At 44.1% G+C, this 20,759-nt stretch overlaps 2 protein-coding genes and 1 long non-coding RNA gene across 8 annotated transcripts in view; 2 read left to right on the forward strand and 1 right to left on the reverse strand.

Moving 5' to 3' along the window:
- Nucleotides 1–9,073, forward strand: part of TSPEAR (thrombospondin type laminin G domain and EAR repeats) — a 36,255-nt gene extending 27,182 nt beyond the window's left edge. For both annotated transcript variants that reach the window (XM_081864638.1, XM_081864639.1), the window contains 4 exons: nucleotides 657–886; nucleotides 4,637–4,818; nucleotides 5,131–5,232; nucleotides 7,553–9,073. In XM_081864638.1, coding sequence (XP_081720764.1) covers nucleotides 657–886; nucleotides 4,637–4,818; nucleotides 5,131–5,232; nucleotides 7,553–7,706 — 668 coding nt within the window. In that variant the 3' untranslated portion in view covers nucleotides 7,707–9,073. The remainder of the gene's footprint in view (nucleotides 1–656; nucleotides 887–4,636; nucleotides 4,819–5,130; nucleotides 5,233–7,552) is intronic.
- A 4,223-nt stretch (nucleotides 9,074–13,296) lies between these two features.
- LRRC3 (leucine rich repeat containing 3) lies at nucleotides 13,297–18,267 on the reverse strand. 4 transcript variants are annotated; one of them, XM_081864537.1, is made up of 2 exons: nucleotides 18,128–18,267; nucleotides 13,297–14,633 (listed from the first exon to the last, which is right to left on the reverse strand). In XM_081864537.1, exon 2 carries the CDS (start codon nucleotides 14,603–14,605, stop codon nucleotides 13,820–13,822), a length of 786 nt encoding a protein of 261 aa, XP_081720663.1. In that variant the 5' UTR covers nucleotides 14,606–14,633; nucleotides 18,128–18,267; the 3' UTR covers nucleotides 13,297–13,819. The 4 variants fall into 4 exon arrangements, with proteins under 4 accessions (XP_081720663.1, XP_081720664.1, XP_081720665.1 ...); XM_081864538.1 differs by lacking the exon at nucleotides 18,128–18,267 and adding an exon at nucleotides 17,625–17,715; XM_081864539.1 differs by lacking the exon at nucleotides 18,128–18,267 and adding an exon at nucleotides 15,407–15,535.
- On the forward strand, nucleotides 16,604–20,522 carry LOC309343265. Of its 2 annotated transcripts, XR_014157219.1 has the most exons (3): nucleotides 16,604–16,734; nucleotides 17,668–17,768; nucleotides 20,341–20,522. It is a non-coding gene; the product is annotated as an uncharacterized lncRNA (long non-coding RNA). The 2 variants fall into 2 exon arrangements; XR_014157220.1 differs by lacking the exon at nucleotides 20,341–20,522 and having other exon boundaries at nucleotides 17,668–17,783.
- Nucleotides 20,523–20,759: the final 237 nt, after the last annotated feature.

Raw genomic sequence — 20,759 nt, forward strand, 5'->3', positions numbered from 1 at the left:
GAACTTCCTGGAAGTTTTTTGGGATCCAAAATCATTTGGAGTGCCCATGAAATGACCATATGCTGCCACCCAGTGGAGTCTGTTAACATAATCCATGGAAAGAACTGTTTTTCTAAAATGTGTTGTGTGGGAAGAAAAATTAAAATATATAGTTTCAGCCTTAGAATGAAGTAAACAGGGACAATATGGAAGTAAATGCTATTAAATCAGTCCTATTTGTACTGCGTCCCTCACTTCCTTTTGCAAAAAGGAAAATGGTGGTAGTGGTTGTGATTAAAATCTAATGCTTAGCTGACCAAATTCTTTATTCCTCATTCGTGTAATGCCTTACTCTCTTCCAAGTCCAGCCTTGCCATTAGGCAGGCCTCAGGCAGCTGATCTGAGGTGTCATTACCATATTTTTTATTATGGAAGAGGGCTTATTTATGGAATCCTATACATTCCATCCCATGCAAAAATTCCATTGTCTTTTGAAATCTTTTCAGGTGAATTGAATTATTAGCTCCCTTTTTGGTTCTTTATCTGGTCAAAAATGAGACAGTCATTTCCTTCAGCTTGTCAACAGCAACAACAACAAAAACCCTCTCATTTGACTCTCCTTTTCAGATTAAAACCTTGAGGTCAGTCCTTGACGTCTGACATTTTTTCTTCCTTAGGGAATAACCACAATATAGACAGTGTCATATACAGGTGGAACGCCAGGACAGGCCTTTTTGAAACCAACCAGACCATTCCTACCTCGGGAGCCTACGACTGGGAATTTTTCAGCATTGGGCCTTATTCCTTCCTCGTGGTGGCCAACACATTTAATGGAACATCCACCACAATCAACTCTCACATCTACATTTGGCTCAGTGGAGCCTTCCAGCTCTTCCAGTCAATACTGGTAAGATATTGAGTAGGAAAACCAATGTAATTGTTTGATTGCTTGGGCAATGTATTTTGCTCTGAACACCACAGTGGATATACCCTATATAAGCATAGGGTAGGTGGGTGTGCTGATTTTTATACACAGTTCTGTATTCATGAAGCTGCACTGAATGCTGCCACTGCCACCAAAATGACATAGCCAAAGATTTCCCTTCCATTCATATATGTCAGTACTGAAGTCAGTTGCACACAGGTAATGAAAACTGTACATGCAGATGTGACTGCAAATCAGGAGGATGCAAGTATAGATATGCACTGTGCAATCTATTGTCTGTATCCCCCTCAGTGCAGGTTGTCTTGAGTCACCATATACCAACTTTTGTGTTACTTGTTTTAATGGGACTGCAAAATAAAAGTGTGGGGTCATCCTTCCTTGATTTATTTTTCCCTTAGTGCTGATCAGCAGCATCACTGAGTATGCTAACTGGTCATATTAGCATGTGTTAATATGCACAGTTACAGCTGTGTGTGTTTTTAAGTTCTGTTGGAATCTGTAACATTAGAGATTAAGTTCATTGGGGGACAGGTAAATGGCAAATAAAATCATGCTTGAATTCCGCTCCTCCCCCTCCCCCTCCCCCGCAACCTGATGCCCTCCAGATGTTTTGGACTGTAACTACCATAATGGCTGGAGCCGATAGGAACTGAAGTCTCCGACATTGAAAAGTTGGCATTTTTTTACTTCTTCAAATGTAATGGGTTTTTCTCTGTCCCATCCTGAGCTTGGCTACCCATCTGCTGGGATTTATTTATGAGCCACCCCAGTCAGCAGCTGTTGCCTGAATGAGTTTGCTAAAGTGTTTGAAGGCAAAAAAGAGCAGGTTGTCTAAGGCAGCCAATAAAGTAGCAAGATAGGGCATGCTGCCTGTCCTGAGGTCAGGGTGAGCGCGACCTCAGGCCACTTCAGTTCAGATGAAGGGAGTTGCTACTTCCCTGTTCCCCACCTGCTGCCCGTGGTCTCAGCAATCACGTGGATCTCCTTCCTGACTCCTGCTCCCTTTGGGCCTCCATGCTTCGTCATGCGCAATTCCTTCCCACAAGTCCCCCTGCTCCTGTGTTACTACTGAGGCACATCTCAGTCGCCCTGGCAACCAGGCCAGCTTCCCAGCTGGAGATGGCAGCTGTGGTGGAGAGCATTCCGGTTGCCATGGCAATGTCACAGCTGTTCTTGGTCTTGCCATTCTGCAGTGCTCATCCCGCTGGCCCAGAGAGAGATACTTTTGGCCTCACCTTCCTCTTTCCGTGAGGTAATTGAGGTCACCACTGCTGAGCCTCACAAAAAAAAAAAAAATGGCAGCACTTGGGCCAGAGGCTCAGGCAAATGGGGAACAGCAAGATACAGGAGGGGCTGATACAGTTCCTTGAGGGAGCCAACAAAAATTTGGAGCTGGCCCTTGTTTTCCTTCATGGAATAATGCTTTAGGAATGATTCCTTATGTTGGAAAACTATTGGAAAATGCTTCACTGGGATAAAAAATGCACATGGATTTTTCTGGCAAGCAAGCTGCCTATGGGACTCTTAAATCTGCATCCATACAGCAATTTATTCCATTTCCCCATTACCCTAATTGTTAATTTCTGCATTATATTTGAACTTCCACACACTGAAAAAGCCATTTCCAGGAATATAGAGCAAGTTCATAGATTGTTTCCATGTTGTTTGCAAGCAGGTTTTTTTTATCTGGAAGCAGATTACATGGAGATGCTATACTTGCACTGTAGATTTCTAGAAGGGCTTGCTTTTAATGCCATGTGAAAGCTCAAACTGCTGTGTGAATGAAGTCAAGTTCCAGTCTCAAGGAACTTTGAAGAATCTACATGGATTTTCAGCTTTGGCACAATATTTTCTGGCTACGTTCCTTCATAAATACGTAGAAAACTGCTCTATACTGAGCGAGACCTTTGGTCCATTTAGCTCAGTGCTTTTAGCAGCAGCTCTCCAGGATTTCAGAGAGGAAGCTTTTCCCATTCTTACCTGAATCTGCCAGGGGTTGAGCCAGACACTTTCTTCAGACAAAGCAGATGCTCTGCCATTAAGCTACAGCCTTCGAAGTATTGCAATGGAGGAAAGACCATTGCCTCATTGAGACCACCCATAGATCAGTGTAGATGTTCAGCAAAGGCAACCCTATTTCACGTGAGCTATGTTAGAAAATGGGTGGGTTTGCATGCATCATTTAACACAGCTCTGGAAATTGTGCTACTAGTTAAGAGCAGAGGACTGAGTTACATTTGTCCCTAGTAGGGCTGCTACTAAGATAATGTCCTAGTGCAAGGGAATGTCATGCATGAAAGAAGAGAGCAGGAAGAAGCATTTGCCAGACATTCTGCTAGCAATATTTCCAGTGGAACCCAGCTGTGCAGGAAGCAGAATGGAACGTGGTTTTGCATTCTTCATAATTGTGAACACCGAGGGGTTTCCAAGTAAAAACCAAGTGAGTGAACATGCCAACATATCTGGACAGCTTTCTAAAATTGGGACCCCCACCAGACCTTCCTTCTCATTGCCAACTAACTGCTGGGTCTGCTTCTGCAAGAGTTACGTGGCTACTCAAACCCTCTTGTACACCAGGCTGCAGGGGAGAAATGTCATTCCTAGAGCAGGAAGAAAGAAATGGTTTTTGAATGAGAGTGGCAGGGGAGGAGGGTAGCCCATCTTAGTTTTGGTAGAATTTTCCTTTTAAAAAGGCGATATGAGCACTAATACGGAAAAGAAGAAAAGCATTCACCTTTTAAAAAAACAACCAAAAATGAAAAAAAAAACCAAGCCAAAAATGCTTCCAAAATGGCTTGGGCATTTGGTGAATGGATTGGTGGTTGGAGTTTTATTTTATTTTCATGAGCAGAGGTCACAGGAACTGGGCAATAAGTGCCTGTGGCAGTATCCCAATCACCTTACACCAGGGATGAGTAGCCTTTGGCTCTTCATAGCTTCGTGGCTGGGGCTGGTTGGAGTCCAGTTGGAAAGCTGCTGGTTCCCCATCCCAGGCTTACACACACTACCCTCAGCCTTTATTAAGAGAGAGAAGAATCAGGTATGCAAGCAATTGTGGTTTGTCATTCAGTTGCTGGCAAAATCAGTCTTCAAAGTCCAGCCTAAAAGGATGATGTCTGCACTGCTTGTCGCCAAAAGGTTATGACAGTGGTGTTAATAAAATTCTTACTGTATGTAGAAGCCCTTAATGCAGGAATGGGGAACCTTTTTCAGCCTAAGGGCCACATTCACTCATGGGTCAGCTTCTGGGGGCCACATACCAGTGGTGGGTGTGGCCACAGGCAAAAAGTAGGTGGAGCAACAGTGTGGTTGTTGCCTTTGTGCAGTAGGCTACATTCAATCCATGTACATGAGATGTTCTACATACATCTCTCCATCCAGACACAATTCAAGGACATATTCTAGCAAGGCAAAAACTCTCAAGGATGGGATGGAGTAAGGCCAGAGTGGGGCATGGCCTGGAGAGGGTGAACAGCCTAGATAGCACCTTGAGGCCTAGACAGAGTGGCCCACAGGGCTGAATGTGGCCCCCAAGCCTGAGGTTTCCCACCCCTGCTTTAATGGAAACTGATGTGCATGTGCTGAATGGCTTCCCTGAGGGAAAGTCGAGGTCTGGATTATTCTCCTCCATGTATTGTGTTGGATGCATTCTTCTGCAGTTGCTGCTCATTTTCTGAAAAGCTTTTATTCACACCTTCTCTTTTGGTCTAGACTTTTGGTGCTGCTGACTGGGAAGTCTTCCAGATCCAAGACAGGGTCTTCCTCGCTCTGGCAAACAGCTATGACAGTACAATTGTTGCCCCAAACAACAGCTTTGCCATCAATTCTTCCATCTATGAGCTTAACATTACTGCACAGATGTTTGTCAAGTTCCAGGACATTCTTACCTACAGGTGCCTCCTTTATGTATTGCTGAAAACACCAGCTTTGTGTCATTTTGATAATAGAATGTGTTTCGGTCTGCCAGAATGTTTTGATTCTTTTTTTAAAAAATTGTAAGACTGCAGTCCAAAATGTGTTCTTAAATTGATCTAGGTGGTCGAAACGTATAATTGAAAGATGAAAACGCTCACTTCTTTTAAAATAGTCTGATTTTGGGAAATGATTTTAAAAATGTATTCTAAATAGTAAATGGAAAGAGGATGTTTTCCCAGGCAGTTATCCCGTTGTTGTAATCTCTTTTGTTTGGTTGGTTTCTGCTGCAGTGCTGTGGATTGGGAGTTCTTTTCAGTTGGAGAAGATAACTTTTTGGTGGTAGCAAATTCATTTGATGGTGTGACCTTTGCTGTAAACAGCATTATTTACAGGTAAGTAGGTGCACAACCCCCCTCAGTGTCATAGCTTGAGTCATACTTGATTATTTTCATAGTGAATGAAAGCGGAACTAGTAAAAGCACTAGTAAAAAGGGAAGGTAAAGGTAAAGGACCCCTGGGTTGTTAAGTCCAGTCAAAGGCAACTATGGAGTTGCAGCGCAGGCTGAGGGAGCTTTCAGGCTGAGGGAGCCGGCATTTGTCCACAGACAGGTCATGTGGCCAGCATGACTAAACCACTACTGCTGCATGGAGGACCATGATGAGTGCCAGAGCACACAGAAACGCCTTCCTGCCGCAGCGGTACCTATTTATCTACTTGCACTGGCATGCTTTTGAACTGCTAGGTTGGCAGGAGCTGGGACAGAGCAATGGGAGCTTACCCTGTTGAGGGTTCAAACCGCTGACCTTCCAAGAGGCTCAGTGGTTTAGACCACAGCACCACCTTATGATGGTAACTAATATAGGAAGGAAAATCAATCTGATCTCAACCTGTGGGGCCGTGTTATTGTAAGGGTCTGGATGCAAATGGATATGCATATGTAAATACCATAGATCAAATATCACAGGCAGAATTTTCTTTTCACCTGCTTAGGTCACATAAAACAAAATGCACTCTTCCCTCACATTCTACTTGGAATAATTAAAGGGTATACATATGTGCACTAGCCCTCAATACATTGAAACACCAGATCCAGGAACTATCCCAGGAGCATGTCACTGGATACCACTGTTGATTAGTTAATATTTACCCTTTAAGTACAATTTCCCAGACTGCTGAGTGACGAGAACCTGCTCGCCATCCGTAAATAATTTTCCCACAGCTGAGAACCCATGCTACCTGCCCGCAACATACTCTGCTACCTGTTACATATTTCAGAAGCTTTTCCAGGAGGATATAAAATACACCACCTCTATTAAGTCAGCTACTTTATGAAAGAAGGAAACTAGGTCAGTCTGGCATCATTTGTTCTCAATAAGACCATGTGAACTGTTAATGATCACTCGTTTGTTCTATTCAGTAACAGATGTACTGGTTTTTTTATTGTTTCCTCCACTTGATATTAAAACCAAACCAATTAGCTCTACTTCCCTGGGTTTTATTCCTTCCATTAAAAAAAGACATGGTGTTTGATCTTCTCCATTCCTCTGGGACTAGCCAGACCAATCCAGTTTCCTTTTTGATCACACAACCAAAAAAGGAGAGCATAGCTGATGCATGTCCTCTGGGAGAAAGGATATGACTTGCAACAACTTGCTATGAAGACTGGCCTTGTGCATTGTACTGGAAACCTTAAGTGGAAGTGAATGGCCCTAAAATTATATCTGAATACTGTCAAGCAATAGCAGCCATCCACTATTGGATTCTGGACTTGATTGTGCAGTCCTGGAGAGGAGGGATATACAGTCAGGAATGGGTGTGGACAGAGGGGGCTGCGCATGCAGTTCATTCCCTAATACAATTGTTAGGACTGTTTTTCTTCCCTTCTGCCCCTCCCACTCCCTCTCAGGAACCGGCAGTGAATCATGGTGGAGGAAAGTCAAAAGGCAATGCAGCTCCACCTGTGTAGCCCTGCTGGCTACCACGACTCAGTCTGTTACCCCCAATTTGTGCCCACAGTACATTTCCCTTCCTAAGTCAATAGCACCACCATGTGAGTCTCTGAAAGCCACATAACTTTGTACACTAGGCTACATGCAGAAGTCACCTCTGAAAGCCAGAGGTGAGGAGCTTTAGGCTTAGGGGCCAAAAATGGCCCTCTGAGCCTCTCTGTTTAACTCTTGGGGCCAGCTCACCCCTTCATCCCAGCCTATGCCTCCTCTCACGAAGCCACACCAGCTCACTGACTGTGCTCCACACACTTCTTAAGTGCTTTTGCCTGGCCAGGACATGTCATTGAATTGCGGCGATACCACTTGCTTACCTGAATGGTGGCTGGGGAGATGTGCTTTCTTTGTAAATCTACATATGATCCACTGTACAAAGGAAGAGACACACATCTGTTACACCACTCACATGTGTCCCCCAGAAGGGAATGTGGCCCCTGGGCGGAAAATGGTTTCCCACACTTGCTTTCAAGTGCTGCCTTGCGGCACAATGCCAGTGGCCCCTTCAAATATGATACAATTATACTGGGTGTTAGGAGCGTGTCCGCTGTCTATAAGGTAAGCTCTTTGAACTGGTGTTAAAGAAGCGCATTTCCTCACTAGGCCTTTTTCTGAATGGGAAAGCTGTTTGAAGGCAGTGGGGTAAAACGGATCCTGTGAGGTTGGTGATCATGAGCATTGAGTAACTCTTTTCTCTCTCTACTGTAGATGGCAAGGATATGAAGGCTTTGTAGCTGTTCACCATCTTCCAACGTTTGGCTGTAGGGACTGGGAAGCTTTCACCACTGCAGCTGGCTCTTACCTCATGTATTCAAGTGCAAAAGAACCACTATCCAGGGTGCTGAAGCTGAAAACCTTTTGATCTGGACAGGGGTGCTTTGATTTGCTGCAAACAAGTGGGCAAGTCCGGACTTGTGAGGAACTACTTTGGCTACTCAGGGCTAGGATCAGGAATGCAGTACCAAAGAGTCACTGCCATGAATGCCAGAGATGCCTAGGGATAGATACCCAGGTTGCCTCTCTGGATTAGGCTGCTCAGGATTAGATTTCAAACCTGTTTTCCAATACCTGGAATGAGCTAGGAATATACATAACTTGGAGCTGGCCAGTGATATTAGTGAGTACAGTAACCTTGATTTCTCTCTCTCTCAGACGTACCACACCATCCATGCAAGACAAACACATGCCCACTTCTGAACACCTTCCAGACCTAAGGAGCTGCTAATATAATCCACAACCTTGTGGGCAACAGAAACTAGAAGATGCCTTTAGCACATTATGGGCTACTGACCCCCAACTTAGCAATATGGAACAAATATAAGCATTTGGGTTCACTCCTTCCAGATTCCAGATGAATGCTTCCACTGCCATGTCACTTTATGGGAAGAGCTTCAGTGTGCACCATTTTGGCATATTCCAACCCACTGTGAGCTCCTGTGGATATTGCTGGATCCCTGAGAAAGATCCTAGTAGAATGGAAAGAAGATTCCTTAGGATATGGATACGCTGTATGTAGCTTGAGAGCTTTGTGCTACAGCAAAGACTCAGCTGTTGTTTTTTCAAAGCTATTAAACCAGTTCGGGCAATTATTTATGGCTCTGGATTTTAGGAGTTCAAGGGAAAATATCTGGGCCTTGCTGAGAAAATCTGAAGCCCAATTACTCCCTTAATACAAAGTACTGCATTCACACCAGAGAAGATGCACAACCCATACTGGCTTGGGACGTCGTCATGCCAACAGTTGCACAGACCAGTGGGCTATGGTGAAAGCCCTGGCCTTACAAAGTGCCTCTGATCTGTACATTAGTCTTCCACATTTTCAGCATAACTACAAGGAACGGAAAGTCAGATGTATTCTTGTTATGTTTAGGCTTTATGAACAGCTATTGTGGATTTCACAAAATGGTGCTTATTGACATTTGGAAAGCCATTAGTACCTTGTCATGTGGATCTGTGACACTTCTCTAGTAAGCTCTACTCCATTTTCATTGGTGCTTTCTCAGTCTTTGCTTACATGTTAGCTTGTGAATAATCCCCCCAAATATAACTAATTCTTGTTATTGCAAAGGATTTCAAATCATTAAATGATATGTTTATATTGTATGAATTGCTACTATTGACAATAGCAGTTCTTATAGGGAGGTGGAATTATTATTTATTATCCAAAGAATATTTGCAATTTTGAAAGTAGCACCCAATAAAATTGACAGAGTGACTTTGATAACCTCAGGGGTTATTTTTTGTTAGCACTGTAGACCCAAACACCCATCTTAGCTGAAATAAGTGAACAAATGCAGTTCCAGTTGCCATAACACTCTAGGTCCACATTACCTGGCTACCAGACTTACCTAAGTCAGGTTCAGCTTTGTTTGCAAAAACACACTGAAGTAACAAAACATAAAAGATGACTGCTGATTTTTACTATTACTTTGCATAATGCACAATTAATTTATGGAATTCACTGCCCCAGATTGTGGCTTTGGCCACTAGCATAGGTAAATCTCAAAGGGGATTAGAGATGAGAACATTTTACAGGGTCTGGAATGTGCTTATAATGCAGCCTACAAGGTGCAAGGATGAGTGAAGCAATCCCATTCCAAAGCATCCTATGCAATCACAACTCCTAGTGAGACGTTCTTGACCACTTATGTCAACTAATCCACTTATGTTAACTAATCTTATAATTTATATAGTTTAATTTTATAGATAGGTTTAACTAATTTTAGCTCAGGCTAAAACTAAAAAATAAAATGGTTGTGTTCCTTACCAAGCCCAGGAGGGGGCAATGAAGGAGAATGTTCCAAAGGATGCTGTTAACAGTATGAAGGGGACTAAGCCAATTAGTGGGGTTTTTTAGTCGTGGCATTTTCTAGGTAGGTCTTTTGGGCAATATAACCCTCATGCAGGAAATATGTGGGGTGTGTGAAGCAGTCTGAGGAAATGTTTGCCCTGTTCCTCCCATACCAGGCACAACAAACAGCAGCAAGCCTGACTTTACTGTACTAGTAAGCGTACACTTAACCAGCAACAATGTAAGACTATTTTATCTGTCTAAAACAGGGAGCCTACATTCTGCACTCCAGATGTTGCTATGTTCCAGCTTCTCTAACCCTCAGCCATCATGGCAGGGATGATGGCAGCTGTAGTCCAACACATCTGGATGGCACACCACTGGCTACTCTGGACATACACCAATATTCCAGCTGGGAGTAGCTGTCTAGGGTCTCATGGAAGTTTTTCTCACCATCAGCTGTTACCTGATTCTTTTAACCGGAGGTGGCAGAGATTTAATCTTGGATCTTCTGCATTCAGAGCAGGGGCTGTTCTCGGTGAGTTGTGATCTCTAAAGTCAGTCAGAAAGCTGCTCCTGGTTCTCTGACCTAGATGATGTCACCTGTTTGTTACTTTCACATTTTGACAGTTCCTTTGAGGTGAGGGAATCTTAAGACAGTGCCAAGCTTTTTTGAAAAGGCAATGTGTGAAGAAGTCCAAACATTTCGGCTAAACAGTGCTGTGGGTAGCTGTTGCCTAGGTAACACACACACACACACACACACACATACACACCAGGCACAAATAATGAGCAAAACCCTCCCAGCAAAACTTGCTAATTATTCCATTTCGGTTATAACCAAGTCCTACATTCATCTGCTTGAAATAAGATGAATGGTATCTTTATGGGCTGGCTTCCTGCCCCTAGACCCACAGAGTGGAATTGTTGCTGAAAAGATACTTGATTTAGGCTTGACAACACCTGATTTAAGCTTCAGCATAATGCGTACGACTGTTTTCCAGACAATAAAGACACACACAACATACCAGATTTTATCCATTGTGCTTGCATTAGCTCTGATCCAGCATCAACAGCATAATATAGCATCTAGATCAAGGGAACTAATAGTGCTACTGTATTCTGCTCTGGTCAGACCTCACCTGGAGTACTGTGTCCAGTTCTGGGCACCACAGTTCAAGAAGGACACTGACAAACTGGAACGTGTCCAGAGGAGGGCAACCAAAATGGTCAAAGGCCTGGAAACGATGCCTTATGAGGAACGGCTAAGGGAGCTGGGCATGTTTAGCCTGGAGAAGAGGAGGTTAAGGGGTGATGTTTAGCCATGTTCAAATATATAAAAGGATGTCACATAGAGGAGGGAGAAAGGTTGTTTTCTGCTGCTCCAGAGAAGCGGACATGGAGCAATGGTTCCAAACTACAAGAAAGAAGATTCCACCTAAACATTAGGAAGAACTTCCTGACAGTAAGAGCTGTTCGACAGTGGAATTTGCTGCCAAGGAGTGTGGTGGAGTCTCCTTCTTTGGAGGTCTTTAAGCAGAGGCTTGACAACCATATGTCAGGAGTGCTCTGATGGTGTTTCCTGCTTGGCAGGGGGTTGGACTCGATGGCCCTTGTGGTCTCTTCCAACTCTATGATTCTATGTTTCTAATATGTCATCCTTATGTATAATGGATGCAGGTAATCATCTTGTCAGGGAAAGGATATCACTTTTTAAAAGGATATACAACTTCTTTAAAAAATGTGCAGTAGGAGTGCTCCAGCACTGTATCTGCGGGCGGGGGTGGGGGGGTAGTCACACTCGACAAGAAAATTACCGTATTTTTCCGTGGGTTTTTTTACCACAAAATTAGGTTTAAAATTGGGGCTCATCTTTTACATGGGTAGTGCTGGGGGGTGTTTTCTTAATTTGGAGTCCCCCAAAATAGGGGGCGTCTTATATACAGAAAAATACAGTAAATACAGTCATACCTCAGATTGCGAACGTGATCTGTACGGGAGGCACGTTAGCAACCTGCAGCACCACGTCTGTACACGTGAGTGACGCGATTCGGCACTTCTGTGGCATCATTTTGTGCTGCTGTGCATGTGCGACATTTTGTGGCATCATTTTGTGCTGCTGTGCATGTGCGAGCACTGAAACCTGGAAGTAACCCATTCCAGTACTTCCGGGTTCGGCACAGCCTGTAACCCAAAAACGCACAACCCACAGTGTTCGCAACCCGAGGTATGACTGTAGACAAATAAAATCCAGTAAAATATATCCATTCCATACTTCAGCTTGGCTATGATACACTGTCAATTGGCTTCTCCATTCCCAGAACACTCTCTTAACAGCCACTCCACTTGGTCATTAAACATTGGTGTAAATTCTGCCTCAAAGTGCTTAATTTGCTGTTTCATGCCCACCGCCTTTTTCAAATGTACCCTATAGGCAGGGACTGTATTGTTTTTTAATCTTTCTGAAGTGTCTAAAAATCTTTATAGGCAGCAGCAGTAGCAGTGCTCCTGAAACTGAAGAGCAAATGGTTAGGTGAGGGAATCTTAGACAGTGCCAACCTTTTTTGAAACAGCAATGTGTGAAGAAGTCCAAACATTCCTTTTTAAAGTAGCACAGGATGAGCACTCCACTATGGTGGCAATGGAACCCAAAGAGCACACAGCCTCCCAATATAAAGTTCACAAAACAGGCATTTGTGTAATGCATCATGAGTGATGTCACAGGCACAAGTTGTCTGTGATACACAACTGCATACTACAAGGACATCCCAGTAGTAATGTGTGTTCTAACAGAAGGATGATTTGTGTTCCGCCAGTAATGTAACATAGCAGTTCTGAGTGTTGGGCTGAGAGATATCCCTGCAACCCAACCTTGAGTTAGTCAGGGGCACAACAGCTGAACAGCAAATGTGCATAAAGGGATAATCAGAAAAAGGCCCTAAAATCCTGTTCTTTTGGCACTGTGTTATCCCTCTTTTTTATGTTGGCTGTTAATTGCCAGAGTACTATTAAATTGGATCGTGTGTACTGTAGAAACAGAGTCTCAACAAACATGCATGTAGCTATACCCATTTTTCTAAAAAGGCTACTGGAGCTTTGAATACTGCAGCAGCTGAGATTATTTTAACAGTTTGAGGAACCACTTGAAATTTTATTTCCTTACTGTTTATTGTTTCAGCAAATGAGCTGCATTGCCTAGGAATTTTTGTCAGCTGGAAAGACATGTTGAGTGTAGCAACTTGCCCCCTAATTTTTGTTTAGTTTACATATAATCCATACCCTACTTTTCTGCCTTACTAAATACCAGCACCAGCTACATCTTAGGACCATCCTTGAGGAAGGGGGGTGGGTTTGCAATATGAGAAAGAGGCATATTTAGAAATAAGCATTTTCAGTCACGTGCTTCCTTCCTCCCTTTCTGTGGAAGAAGCCTGCTCAGGCTCATTCATTACATAATATATGCTTAAAATTGTCCTCTCTGATTATTTTCAATGCTCACCTTAATAGTGGTCACCATGAAAATAGGTTAGTAACCTAACAGAGAGTGAAGAGGTGCAGACTCCAAATGCCATGTAATACGTAAGCCCAAAGGAAGCACATACCCTCTTCAGCTTTGCAACACAAGCACACTTACATCAAACATAATTCCTGCTCACATACATGAATCTATGCGTGTGCATGCTTGCACAATTTACCGATTTGAGAGAAAGGACTTTGTGTGGTTCCAAAAACTCCTGAGACTGTGTGTTTGCAGTGTCCCAAAGAATCAAGTAAAGGTCAACCATGTACATACTTCCCATTGAAATCAAAAGCATTTTTGGAGCCACCAAGTTCTAGACACTGCAGGGCTTTGGGGTCTCTCCCACAGAATCAAATCCTGATTGTAAACATCTCACATCAACCGTCCATTGTCCTAAAGTTCTCCTAGAAAGCAGATCTCCTTATCTCTAGTTTCTGCTGGAATCCTTCTGCTGGTAATATGGCACAGAACATGAGAACCTTGGCTTGGACACTCTTCCTATATTTATATAACAACAAGTTTTCATTTTCTATTAAACTGTTGGTTTGTTTTTGTTTTAAAAAAAGTTGTTGCAGAACTAGTTGGACATAAATGTCCCAAGTCCCTCCCAATGTTCTTTCCTACATAGAAAACTGGAAGTCCAGCCAAGGATCAACATTCCTGGCTACAGGATAGTGCTGATGGTTTCTTTAGGGACCCTTGTGCTAGGCAGGGATTTCAGATATTCCAGGTGCTTCTTTGTGTCCTCTTGGTTGTGCCGAACATAGTACACCACATAGCTGATGACTAAAGTAAACCAGCTGAACATGGTAACAAACATGGCGACATCCGTGGTTTTCTGGTGCATGTTGCAAAAGTTGATGCCCGAATCGAGGATATGGAGCAGTGGTTTCCCAGCGTACTCCTCTTGCACAGATGTCTGGCAGGTGATCTCGTTGACTGAATCGGGGTCTAGTTTCACTTCCCATAAGACTTCCTGCAGAGTACATTCACAGTGCCAGGGGTTATTGGACAGGCGGATCATGGCATTTAAGTTGACCAGGGCTTCCTTTGGGATCCTCTGGATGTGGTTGCCAGAGAGGTCAAGCAGCCGCAGGCCATCGGCAACCCCTTTGAACGCTGCAGAATCAATCTTCTCAATGGCATTTTTTGAGAGGTCTATCTCCTGCAAGTGGGCAAGGTGCCTGAATGTGCTATTAGGGACAGAGGTGATCTTATTGGCATCCAGTTTCAAAAACATGGTGTCCTTTGGAATATCTTTTGGAATTTCATCTAGGTTGCTAGCACTGCACAGAACAGCTGTGGCTCCCGAGTAGTTGGTGCACTGGCACTGGTCTGGGCAGGAGGTACAACAACCGGAAGGGGCGCAGAAGAGGAGGCAGAAGAGGGCTTGAGACCAGAACAACAGCGCAGGCCGAGATGCTTCAGCTGCTAGAAACATGCTGGTCATCCAATCAGGAGTGTGCAGTCCTGCATGGCTGCAAAGGCAAAGGCAAGGCTCTCTCAAAATCTTTTAAACTAAGAATTCCTACCATCACACAGCTATCTGCAGAGACACAGGTCCAGCCCAGCCATCTGCTCCTCATTCATTCCTCTTGTCTTCCAGAGGTGGGTAAGCAACCCAAATCAGTGCTGGATTAAACCCTGTGGAGGCCCCTAGACAGTCAAAATCTCGGGGGAGGGGAGGCCCTCACATTGAACTAAGAAAGCTTGATTGTAATTTTCTTTCAACATCAAATCAATATTATTTTGGCCCATTGTTGTAGGGCCCATAAGATGGTGCTTACTCTGCCTATTTAGTAATCTGGCACTGATCACCACAGGGAAGAATATATGAATAGGTTTTTCTAGGATTTGTGATTCTCTGGTTCAGTCTAAGACAGCCGACCAAGCACCTGCTGTCCTACAAAGTTTGAGGATATGTTACAAATGCATGTTACGAAGGCCTGACAGCCAGCCAGCCTTCCTTCCTTCCTTTGCTGGAACCATGGACATGGGTAGGGAGGACACAAACAAATGACGGCAGAAGTTAGCCCATATGGCCTTGGCAAATACATGCTCCCAAAGCCACATTGGCTGAGATTAGTACAAACACAGGTCTGGCACCAACAGTGGAAGCAGGAGGCAGGGGTGCTTAACTGGTTTTGGATCATAGCTGAAGAGGACTTTAAAGATAATCTAGATATTGGTGTTCTTCCATTTAGAAAGGGCAGGGGACACGTGAATAAATCCTGTTTTACATTTGAATTACATTTTACTGGCTACAATGCAATGTGTTCTGACATCTGTATTGTATTGTCCATTGTAATGTTTTTTTATGTGAGGAATTTTCTGTGTGGCAGTTAGTTTAACTGTCGCTCGGGGCCTTAACTGACACCTATGAAGAAAGATTGGTATTAGAATTCCCAGTATGCAAATAAAGGGTTGAATATATGCACATTTTGATTGGTGGGTGCAGGTTTAGAACTTTCAGTTAAACAGTGTGATTGGCTGGGACTGGAATGGAAGGGCCAGAAGAAGCACATATAAGGTCAGCTGCTGGTCAGTGGTTAGTTAGTTGGCTGGAGACAGCTGGAGGTGCATGGTGTCTGTGGAGTCAGCCAAAAGGAAGAGACAAAACCAGAGGAAGAGGATTGGATAAGAGGAAGGAAGACCTGAGAGGGAGGTAGAGCAGCTTGGTGGATGAAGGACAGTGGAATCATTTGGCTCAGGCTGAATAGAAAAGGGGAGAACCTGCCGGCAGCACTGAAGGGAGAAGGGAGAAGCAGCTTGAAATGCTGGCCTCTGGTGACTGGCAGGAGTAGTGAGGGAAGATTCTGACGGCAGTACAGCAAGACAAGCCAGTACTTACACAGGTCAGAAAAAAGGATTGGAAAAAGTCCTCCACTACAGTGTTGGTGGGGATTAACTTGGGTGGAGAGAACAGAAGGGCAGTTTGGCAAAAGATTTTTATAGGGTAACTAACTGCTTCCTTAAAGCTGTCTTAGTTTAACATTATAGTTGGATATAAGCTGTTGATATTTAAACTGGCAGTAACAACAAAGTGTATACTACAGCACTATTTTAAAGTAACCAGCTAAGCTTATAATCTTGTAGGTCATAAAGGTAAAATACCTTTGTTAAATGTAATATCTGTATATGACTAGCTTTGTGCCATGCCTATCCCCCAACCTTACTGGGTTACTGGTAAGTTAAGGGTTCAGACAAAGTAAGCGAGACTGAATGAGCAGCACTGGAATGAGAGATGGATTTTGTTAATATAGATTAAGTAAGGAAATGCCCTGCCCTCCTTTCCTCCACAGGTGGCAAGAAGGAAATGGGCCTTCTCCCCTGTTATCAGAGAGGTATTAACAACAGAATGCTTATGTCACATCCATTTAACCAAAGGTTTTCCCAATAATTAATGCTAGATTCTACAATCATATATTTTTCTGATATTTGTATTTTTCAAAATAGTTTTAATGTATGCAGGAGCAACCAGTGCTGTGGTGCCAGTCACCATCTGGGCAGCAGCAACACTGCCGAGTGTGGCGGCAGGGGGGCAGTGTTTCAACCTTACCACTGTCTTGTCCCATTCAGGTATGTGACAGCACCACCCCATCCATTCCTGAAGATATTTTACATTACGAACTGCTTTGAGATTTTCTTAATAATAGTAAGCGATATAAAAGTACCTTAAAATACATTAAAATAAATAAAATGTGTACCCTCTACATAGGGAAAAGCAGCTGTGGAGGGCAATGTGGAGTGGAGAAGTGATGAGTCTGAAAGGGGTTACGCACTCCCTTAACCCCTACCACACCTCTGCTTTAAAAAGCGTACCCTTCAGAAGTATTTTTTCCTCAATGAAACCAGGTCTATCGGGTTCGTCACATGCATTTGTGCATAACACTCAAATATTTATTTGAATCATGTTTAGAATATATTACCAACTTCGTATGGCTGTTGATAAAATGACCCCAATTTTTAAAAAATCAAGACACTGAAAACTGCATAACTGATGGCCATTATTGTTGCTGTTGCATTTATCAATCCATGCCTCAACCAACACTACTCATAGCCAATTCTACACCACAAATTTGTATCAGTTTTATACAAGCTTAACTATGATGGATGGGAACTGTAGTCTGTGGAAGGGTACTTACAATTCTATGACATCTCTAAATCTTTACTCATAGAACTACAATCCCCAGAGTTCCCTGAGAAAAGGAAATGACTAGGACTGCTACACTACAGCTTAAATCTGTAGTATAAATATGCCCTGCTAGTGGCCAGCTGGGATCTAGAAAATTGAAGTTATTTTGCATTTGAACATCAGGGCATTATGGGGTGTTGATGCCCAGCTGTATGTATCCTGTTATGGATCTCAGTCTTTGACTGTAGTGATGATGACGATGGTGATGATGATAGAGGAGAAATCCCCTCTATCTCCGGGAGAATCCCGCTGCTTCCCCCCTCCCTTGTCCTACCTAGGAACGTTTTCAGCGGCGGCGCTCCCTTTCCCTTTAATAGATGCGTCGTCGAGGGAATTCTGACAGGCGCAGCTTTTCCAAGCTGGGCAAGCGCCGTGACATGACAAGAGGCATCTGCTGCTTTCCCCACAACTATTAAAGGTACATGAGTCATAACGCCCAGAGGTTTGGCCATCCCTGCTGTAAGCCCAGCAGGGAAAGAGGCTGATCTCTCCTTTCCCTCCAGGCGATGTGAATATGACACTAAAGATCTCGCTGCAGCATCCGCCCACACGGCGCTTCGCAGACTTCCGAGCACGATGCCCGCAGTGCAAAAGCAGCCCGGATCTCGGAATCCCGCTTTGCAGGGCTCCGAGAGCCTCGCCAACACTGCTTTAACTTAGATCGCTATGGATCCCATCCACCCTGCAGATCCGTCCCCGTTAAACCGACCGGCTGGCCCTCCCCGGCGCACACCTCCCTCGCTTCCCCAACCTGAGGATAGCGTGCAGGCGCGTTACCTGAGCGGAGGTCACTGGAGCCCACCGGTCGCGACTGTGCCAAGTTTCTCCCGCGCCACCAGCGCAGCGCCGCTCTCCTGGCTACGCCCTTAGTCGAGGGGGCGGGCACAGCCCAAGGCGGCGGCGGCGGCAGCAGTAGCAGCAGCACCGCGGCGAGGACTTGCAGCCCGCTTGCGCGCAGGACTTGTTGCTGCCATCCTCTCGCCTTCCTCCCAGTCGCACACAAAGCCGTTCATGGGGGCTGCCGGCTGTAATTGGATAGCGCCTGCTTGTCACCGACAGCCTGGAGGGGGGCATCCTTGGGTTTTTTAAAGGGGCAGCTGCCGCTCAGGCAGAAGGGAGGCTCGCCTTGCCTCGCGCTCACAGCCATATTGCGCTTTTACGCATTTGGAAAGCAGATCCGGGGAGGCCAGAGAAAGCCGCCAGTCCTGGTTGCGTCTGCTGTCGAGCCGACGGCTTGGGTCTCGCTCCGAACGCCGCTTTTATTAGCTACTAAAATGCCATCTGTGAAGTTGCATTTTAGTCCTCGTGTTGAGAAACGGTGGCATGGGATGGGGACCTCGCGTCTGCGCGCACGTGCCACATGCATACCCGGCATGTGTTTGCAGGCGACACCAAGGAAAGGTCCACGACAAACGCCGTAGGGCGTGAGCCCCGTTTGTCTGGCCCAAAGACTTAAAAGGCCGTACAGTAATTCATAGGCACTTACTACCATTCTACGTAACAGAACTTTGGTTGCAAGTCCGCGGCGGGAAGGGATCCACACACGTGTGTTCGGATGTATAGGGAATTTTGAGAGGGGAAAACCTTTGTGAAAATTGACTGGGGCTTGCCGCCTGGAAGAAGTTCTCATACTGTCTACTTCAATTAAGCCTTTTTAGATGGGCTGAGAGATGCCAGTGTGGTAAGTAGGCTCCTGTTCAGAGGCCCTTTGCTGTATAGCTGCCATATTACACAAGATTTCTGGATCTCTTAAAAATATGCAGTGTGCAGTATAGTAGGAGACCACTTGTCATTTTCAAAACTTCAAAACTGCACTATTTGAAAGCTGTAGATCTGATTCAATATCAAAATTGTATTTGTGTACTGCTTTTGTTTGTCCAGTTTCAACATTGCAACACTACTGAACTATTCACTGGTCACAGGTTTGTCCTGATTAGGCATTAAAATTTTGTTGCCTAAAATCTACAAGGAGAGCACTTTGGCACTCTGGTCATACTTATGAGCTTCCCATAGGCAACTTGTTGGCTCTCATGAGGCCAGGATGTTGTATTAGAAAGGCCTTCACAGTGCTTTTTGCAAGAGTCTTCTCATGTTCACACAAACACTTAATACCCATCTCATGGCATAGGTGTAACCAGGATTTACATTGGGGGGAGGGAGCAGAACACACACCTGTCTTGTTCCAGAACTGAGCTACCTGTGATGCAATTGGTCAGTTCATAAAAGCCATGCGTATCACTTATCACTAGAATGCACCACATCATCATCCAAGTGACCTCAGCAAGCATTTCAATTTCAAATATTCTGATTATTTCTTTTATTTTAAATTATTTACTTGATTTAGGGGGGCAGCTGTGCTCCCCTGGCTACGCACATGTCTCATGGACTCAATTTTAAATTGGGCCTTTGAAGGCTGAATATTCTAAGGGGGAAAAAATGAGTGCAATCAAAGGTGTAATTTTAGGCTGAATGCCCTTACCCATTCCTGTGCACAAGTGTTTCTGCTGTAGTGACCTCTTCTCCCAACTGCCACCTTAAAGGACATGCATACATAGCTCCAAACTGAATGCTGATGGTTTTTCAAGCACCTGTTTGTCTTGTAGTTTTCAACCACTTGGTTTATTTCAAATTTGTTTAAAACTGTAAAGTTGGGAAGCACTTTACTATTAAAAAAGCACTTTAAGATGGGAGGAATGGCTTTGTCATTTGCATGTGCCAGTCAGTAGTGATAAATCAGCATGTGCAAACAAGGCTTTTATTGAAAACCAAAACAGGATTACTCTGAGCTTGATGTGGGGTATACTATGGAGGGGGACATGCACAGTAGGTTATCTGAATCATCCAGATGTGTGTCCATAGTGGTCTCACTGCTAAAATTATATAATTTGGTCACAACATATTCACGTTTCATATTTTCTGGGACCAGCCCATCAATACAATTCTATTAAAAACATGTCTTCAAGTTCTGTCTCTTTCATGAACCTTCCCAGATTTGTCTCAGGCTTTTAGAATATTTCTACATAAAAAATCTGCAAATGAATGGGAGATCAAACTACAGATTGCTACAGATTAACAGAGAGAGTAAAGCTATTGAGGAAAAACTAGCTGCAGTCTTGACAGTGTATTATACAATCTTCCCACCTATAAATAAAAAGCAGCAGCTTTAATGGAATCTCTGGCATGGATATATCAACACTTGGCGAAAGCACAGCTTTTTATTAAGCAGCAGCAGACCAGTGTGAGGCATAAGCATAGAATCCATTAACATTAGCACCATTGGACTAACATGAAATATCAAGATGCCCCAATATTAAGGTGAGTATGAGGAAGAATGTGAAGTAGGAGCACTACAGTCCAGAGAAAATTCGAAGCAAAAGCATTTCAGTAATGGCATTTGAAGCAGTTTCTT

Source organism: Podarcis erhardii (genome assembly GCF_964252035.2).
Source record: "Podarcis erhardii genome assembly, chromosome: 5".
Taxonomy (NCBI): Eukaryota; Metazoa; Chordata; class Lepidosauria; order Squamata; family Lacertidae; genus Podarcis; species Podarcis erhardii.